This window comes from Theobroma cacao, chromosome 7 (assembly GCF_053813885.1).
Source record: "Theobroma cacao isolate CCN51 chromosome 7, ASM5381388v1, whole genome shotgun sequence".
Taxonomy (NCBI): domain Eukaryota; kingdom Viridiplantae; phylum Streptophyta; class Magnoliopsida; order Malvales; family Malvaceae; genus Theobroma; species Theobroma cacao.
The window spans coordinates 6,286,394-6,293,933 of record NC_142645.1 but is presented as its reverse complement, the minus strand read 5'-3'; the positions used below and the strand labels follow the sequence as shown (position 1 = coordinate 6,293,933).

General features: G+C 35.9%; 1 protein-coding gene across 1 annotated transcript; it reads left to right on the top strand.

The window, feature by feature from the left end:
- The first annotated feature begins 646 nt into the window (after positions 1-646).
- Positions 647-3,691, top strand: CUC1 (NAC (No Apical Meristem) domain transcriptional regulator superfamily protein). The gene is made up of 3 exons (XM_007021510.3): positions 647-1,323; positions 1,434-1,717; positions 2,932-3,691. The coding sequence occupies exons 1-3, from the start codon at positions 1,143-1,145 to the stop codon at positions 3,550-3,552; spliced, it is 1,086 nt and encodes a 361-aa protein (XP_007021572.3). The 5' UTR covers positions 647-1,142; the 3' UTR covers positions 3,553-3,691.
- The last annotated feature ends 3,849 nt before the right edge of the window (positions 3,692-7,540 follow it).

The following is a 7,540-nucleotide window of genomic DNA, read 5'->3' as shown; positions in this document are numbered from 1 at the left end:
TTTGTACCTCAATACCATAACAATGTCATGTATACTATGGGGTGGAGGGGAAAGGAGGAATAGCAACCATAAGTTCACTGTGGAAATAATAGTGAATCCTCCAACCATGGCTTTTCATTTCTGGCTTCAAGGACACCCTAGAACTAACACAAATGAACAAAAAACCCCCAAAAACAAATGATCTCCTTCACTGAATTCAATCAGGTAGATAAGAACTCCCAAGACAAGACAAATGAAAACAATTCTCAAAGTCCCTTCACCCATTAAGCCTTTATGGTATAGGGTTGGTCTTACCTGTTGCACACTTGGCAAATCATAATACTCTCCATGTTTGTAATATACTTGTAAGTTGATTGTTACTTGAAGATTAAAGGAGTAGGATATTTAGGGAAATGGGAATAAGGGGGAGGAGGGGGGAGGGAGAAGGTGGCGTGTAATTACAATGTCTCTGTCAAGTTGATAATTTAATCTTGTACTGTGCTGACAGGAGAGATATGAAACAGCTTTATCGATACATGGTGAAATCTCTCCTCTCAATTCTCATCTCCCCTCCTCCCCCACCCTCCACCCCCCCCCCCCATCTCTTTCCTTTTTTCCTTTCTCTCTCTCTCTTAAAAGGAACTCTCTCATAAAAACTACTTTCTGTTCCCTCCCTTTCATTTTCTTCACTGACAGAGAATACCTGCACACTTTCTCACGCACGCACGCATACTCAAAACAGAACCCCAGAGCCCACTCCCTTCAGACACATACATCACCCTCTCTTTCTTTCCCCCTTATCATAATCCTTAGCTCTTGAGAGTGAGAGAGAGAAAGATTGCGGAAGAGGACAGAGCAGAGAAAAAACACAGAGATTTTTCTAGCTCCAGATCATACTCTCCTTCTTATAATTAATTTTTTTGGCCTTTTTTTTTCCTGTCAGTCACTCGATTCATCAAATCCCCCTTTGACACCCCAATATAACTCCCCTCCCCCTCCCTCATTTCTCTCCCTTCCTCATCCAACGCAAGCCGTTTAGCTAACTTCATGATGTTAGCACTTTGGTTTTGAAGTTTAGGGTTTTTAGAAGATTGCTTGCACAAGGGCTGTGTGTGTTGTTCTCTTTGAAGTGGGGGTGAAGGTTTTGTTGTTTGGTTCTTGATATGGATAGTTACCATCATTTTGACAACGGTGATACTCATTTGCCTCCTGGCTTTCGATTCCATCCAACTGATGAAGAGCTTATTACTTACTATCTCTTGAAAAAAGTTCTTGATAGTAGCTTTACTGGTAGAGCTATAGCTGAGGTCGACCTTAACAAGTGTGAGCCTTGGGAACTTCCTGGTAAGTGATCATAATCAATTTTGCTGACTACCCTTTTCATCGTTAAACATGAGTGATTGTTGTTATGATATTAACTCCTTTATTTGGTTTGTGTTGGTGTGATATGGCAGAGAAGGCAAAGATGGGGGAGAAGGAGTGGTACTTTTTTAGTTTGAGAGATAGGAAGTACCCAACTGGGTTGAGAACTAACCGAGCAACTGAAGCTGGTTATTGGAAGGCTACGGGAAAAGATAGGGAGATTTATAGCTCAAAGACATGTGCACTTGTTGGAATGAAGAAGACTCTAGTTTTTTATAGAGGAAGAGCTCCTAAAGGAGAAAAGAGCAACTGGGTCATGCATGAATATCGCCTTGAAGGCAAATTTGCTTACCATTATCTCTCCAGAAGCTCCAAGGTTTCTCCTTCTCTCACGTTATACCTATTTCTGCATGATAAATTCTAGAACAAAGAAGTTATGTTTTGGTAATAACTTGTTGATCGATCGCAAAATCACCTTGAAAAAGTTAGGTTTTTCCATGAACCTAAATTCTGAACAATGCTTTCCAATGAGGGTTGGGGTGGGAATCTATGAAAAAATAATGTTAGGCTTTTCTCCATCTTCTTGGTCAATCTGTGGTCCATTTGGTAACGGTACCCGTACTTTTTTGCTTCACCCTTGCTTCCCAACAGAGCTGAAATTTTCTAAGGCAATGGTTTGTGTTGTAGGAAGTTAATGGTAGTTATGGTTTTGCTTACAAATGCACACTATTAATGTATCCGTATGCTGTTTTTCTCATTTAAGGAGCTGAAAAGGTATGTTGGGAAATCTTAATAGCATTTGCACTGCCTTGAAGACAGTGGAAAAGCTCGTCTTCATTGGGATTTCAATAGGCACAATTTCTGCATCATTATTCCATAAAGCTACTATACTAGCATCTGTTTGAAATTGTTAATTTCCATTTCTCCTACACTCATTCCAATGGCAAAACCTTTCACAGTTCACTTTTTAAGGCTGAAGGTCTAAGATTTTAACAGTAACATTGCCTGTTAAAGAAATGGTTCCTGTTTGAACCATGAAGTGAAACTCACTAATCTGTGTTAAAAGTTTCGATCCTTTCCCCTTCTTTTTGCCTACTTTCCAGGAGCTTTCCAGCTTTTTTTTTGAGGTTAACACTGAAAATGCAAGATCTAACAGTAATATGACCTCTTAATGATTTGGACTTTTAACAAGGAACTGAATCTTGCTAATCTGTCTGTTAAAAGCAATGTTATCTCACTGTTTGTGTCTTCGCACTTCAATGGCTTTTGCAGCGACATATTTCAGATTACTATAGGTAATACGAGATCACAGTAACATGCAGCTTACTATTTTCTTTTTTCATCTCCCTAGTAGTGTTTTTTCTTGCAATCTCTGTTACGGATGATTTCTATGTTTGCTTATGCAATTGTGTTTTTTGTGCAATTGCCATTCTCCTGCAAAAGAGCAACTTTCTAAGTGTTGTTTCATCTTTCAAGTATATATATCATAAAATACACATTGGTCCTCAGTTTCACTGTTGCATTAACCACCAATTAGTTGGATGGAAAGAAAAGCTTTTATTACTTGCTAAAATGGTTTTATTATTCTAGGATGAATGGGTCATATCCAGGGTCTTTAAGAAGAGTGGCTCTGGCAATGGTGCCACCAGCAACACTGGCGGAGGAGCCAAAAAAACCCGCATGAACGCCTCCGTGGCTCTCTACCAAGAACCAAGCTCACCTTCCTCGGTCTCCCTTCCACCTCTCCTGGATCACACCACAACTGCTACTGCCACTACCGCCACTTCCCTCACAGATCGTGACAGCTGCTCATACGACAGCCAAACCCAACCCGAGCACGTGTCCTGTTTCTCCACCATTGCTGCTGCAGCTGCTTCCGCTGCTGCCACCACCACCACAGCTGCACATCATGCCTTCAACCCTGGTTTTGACCTAGCAGTGCCACCACCACAAATGATCAACAATACTTTTGATCCAATCGCAAGGTTTTCAAGAAATGTGGGTGTTTCAGCATTTCCTAGCTTAAGGTCTCTTCAGGAGAATTTGCATTTACCCTTCTTTTTCTCCCCGCCAGCATTGGCGGCACCGCCACCCCACGGTGGCTCCTCGCTGAACTGGGGGGCAGTGTCGGAGGAAGGTAACGGTGGTTCTGGTGCTGGTGGCAAGATGTCCATGGGTTCTACCGAGCTTGATTGCATGTGGACTTTCTAATTAGGTACTTGAACTTTCGATTATAATTAAGTTCTAAATTATGTTGTCATTGGAGGTAGGCAAGGAAAAGGACTGCTGATTAATGTCAGCCAGATTTCAATCTCATGTCTGTAATATATAAAGCTTTATTACTACTTAATTAATCTTAGGTTTTGCTGCCTTAGATGATGGTGACTGATCCACAGCTGATAAGTATGTGTCAAATGTACTGTTATCAGAACAGTCAATTTTCTTTTATTTCTGCCATAATTTAAATTTCTTAACTCTGCAAAAAATTCATATCTGGCTTTTGGATTTGCTAAGAAAGTGACTCATTATTTCATCAATAGATAAAACCCACAAGTAACCTTGTTCCATATGGTAAAGATTTTGTGTTTTTCTTGCATTAAATGCTCCTCCCAAAAGAAAGGGTTGTCTATCTAATAGCATTAAAAGGGCAGTTGAGTTAGGTGGTGGGATGGGGAGATGGTGAAAGAATGTGGTCTCCCTACTCACCATTTCCATCTAGCAGCTAGATTCGGCTTCTTCACATGGGGCTCTGTCTGAGTTTAGGTTTGGTACCATAGCCCTATTTTGTCATCCCCTTCCCTACTTGTGGAAGGGACAAATTTAATGCTCTTCTGTTAACATTGTACCCTTTCATGTCAACATATGTTATTGGAGCAAGGTAAAGGGACCATTTAGCCAGGGCATTGGTTACTTTGTGAGCCACATAATTAATGTTGTCCCAACATATTTCCTTTGCTCCATTATTTCTGTTATTGGCTTAGTCATACAAGTAGTACAACAGAACAATGTGGAGAATAAATATATGTATGTACTTCATTTTTAGTTTTATTTGTAGATGATTATGTTGGTGTATATATGTGTGTGTGTTTGTAGGAAAGAATTGATAAATTTGTGTTTTACCTTTTAATTAATTATGTGTTTGTAGGAAAGAATTGATAAATTTGTGTTTGACCTTTTAATTAATTATATGTTCTTTGGTTTATAGCATATTTATTCCATTGTTGAAGAAATTCACACTTTCTTTTTTTTGTTGTTGTTGTTAAAATAAATATATGCAGTGCAAAGTACTTACAATGATCGCACATGTCCTGCAATATATGTCGGTTAAAAAAGAAACAAACACATTGTATCATAAACTATATTCATTGTGTGAACTTGAATAATAAATGACATTTGTTATCACTTTAGTAAAAAAAAAAAGAATCATAGACATAATATTAAAAATTGGCAAATATTAAACAATGCTTATAGATTCTTCGTAAGGATATACATATAAAAATAAATTGTAATTAATGTATTGTCTATTTTTAACATTGATGAGAATAATACATTAAATAAAAAATTCTTGAAATAAATAGTTAACTAACTTTAAAAAGTGTTTATAAATACCCATGCATCAATCTTGTCGCTTCTTTTTTCCACGATTCTTAACTCCTCTAACCATTTTTCAGCATTTCTTGAAAGCTAACATGAGTAGAGGGTAGAGTTGTTTAACAATTTTTTCCTAGATTTTTCATTTATTTTAAATCAAAGAAGGAAATTTCACTTTTTTTATTTTGTTATAAAATAAATAAAAAAAATATTAATCATGCATTATGAGATTATATTGATGTAAATATAATAAAATATATTAAATATAATGAGTAAAATATAATAGAAATATTTGATCTCGACATTTAGTATAATTAAAATTTATCTTCAGCTTGAAATTTAAGAATCTTCCAATTTTGAATTTATGAAATAATGCTCTTGATATAAGTTTATCCTTCCACAAGGTTTTTATATTTTGGAATTAATATACAATTTTACGGTTTAATATTTGATTTTCATTAACAAAATTAAATGTCTATCACACCACTTGCATATCTTTCAAAAATGGCAGTTGAACCAAGCAATTTCATGTCATCCTCAGTTTGAATCTCTTCTAAATCTCTTTTCTTTCACTTTTTGTTAATTCCAAAATTTGCTATACCTCCAAACTTGTAGATGGAAGAAAGGAAAAAATGCACTTAAAAGACATCTGTATAGAAAATGCTAAACATTTGTATATTACACTTAATTTTAGCATCATAGTTGTATTTTTTAAAATATAAAATTTCTTAATTTTCCTCCAATATCTCAAATCTATATACAATAATGTATAGAATTGTAAAAAAAAAAATTATTGCCACTATATATATATATATAGGGTTGTTATACTTCATGATTACATATAACTTTAAATTAATTGGCATACTTATATATACTTGCAAAGAATATAAAAGATGTGAGAAGCAGCTCGGAGAACGTAAAGATAATATGCTTGAGTAGTTCGTTGTTGAGGCATGTGGATATAAGTTCTACCGTTTGCTTTTCCTATTTTCTTGTCATGCATTTTGATCTAGTCCTCATGCAAGACTTGTGATATGAGCTAGCTAGTAATAAAAAATATTAAAAAACTCTCCCCTTTCAATAAAATATGCATGTATATATTTGTACGTATAAATGTGTATATATATATATATAATATAATATAAATAAAATAATGTTATTTATCATAATTCGACTGTCTGATCACTTAATGAATTGATATAATAAATTATAATTTGAAAGGTATTCATAACCTCTTATGTTTAACAACAAAAATAGTAAGCACTTCTTCATCTAAGGAGGATCTATCCTTATCTTCTTTTACTAGACAAAGCCTTTTTCCTTTGAGCAATTGCTACTGAATTGGCATCCTGGACTTAATTCAAGCGAGCATAATTATATACATATACACAGGTGAGATGCAGATATAAATTGTAAGTTCAATACATACCTTTTGGTAAATAAGACTATTGGAGGGAGGAGGAATCGAAGCATTTGTAACAATCATTAGAACAGGTCTCAATAATTGTTTCCAAAAAAAAAAAAAAAAAGAATTGTTAACGCAATTGGCAGTCTGATTGGCAGAACTTCTCTCCAACTTTATCATCAACAATGCTTTTGTACCCATTCTTTTAACATTACACAAGTGCTTATTCCGGAGCTACATGTAATCCTAAACACAAATGACAAACATGTAAGATCAGCTTGATTGCCTGAAACTCTTCGACATTATTTCAGAGAGATATATAGAGTACAATTATCCATTCAGAAAAAGCAAGGTGTTTGTTTGTTTGTTTGTTTGTTGCCAGGTGGAAAGCATCAAGAAAATCTTTGGCTATGATGAGTCTGAGCAGCATCTTTGGTTATATTAAGGTTGGAATTGAGCACGTGATGGGTGAAATGATTGGCAAAGCAATCAAAACAATAGCATTTTAGGTAATTTGGAAGGCAGTTCTGAAAGGGTCCCCAGACTTCTGCATGCATGAGAAGAGCCAAGCACGCCATGTACCAAATTGGTGCAAAGCTTTGAGATGATAATTGCTATGGAGTGGGCACAGCCGGCTGCCCCCCCAACTTGTGGTTGGTTTTTTTTGACAAGGAAAGAAGTATTTTGGGAGTTGGAAATTTAAAGATTTCAATGGAAAAACAAGCAAAGGAAACCAAGATGCCAAAGCATTAAAAGCTGGGACTTGGATGTTTGGTAAGGAAAGATGCCAATTATATGAGGTTTTCAAAGTATAGTTTGTTTTTTACTTGTCTCAACGCCTTGGCTCTTTGTAAGATCACAAAAAAATCTAAAATAATTCATATGGCTTTTTCCCATCCCAATGCATTGCTTTTCTTCATCCATATATTCATTTAGGGTAGACATTTTCTTTTTCCTTCTTATCAAAAAAAAAAAAAAATACCACAGTATTTCTTTATCTGAATGTAAGCCAAGGCAGGCCCATAAAATCAATTCTTACAAGTCTGTTCTTCGAAAGCCCATTGAGCCCTAGCTCGTCCCAGAACTGGCTCGATCCTTCTATTCCTAGCTATTGTTCAAGCAATCTTTCCCCGACAGCCCAAAGCCTTGTATACTTCCTGTTTATTATCCGTTTTTGTCATTCTCCTTGTCACTCTCTTTTTT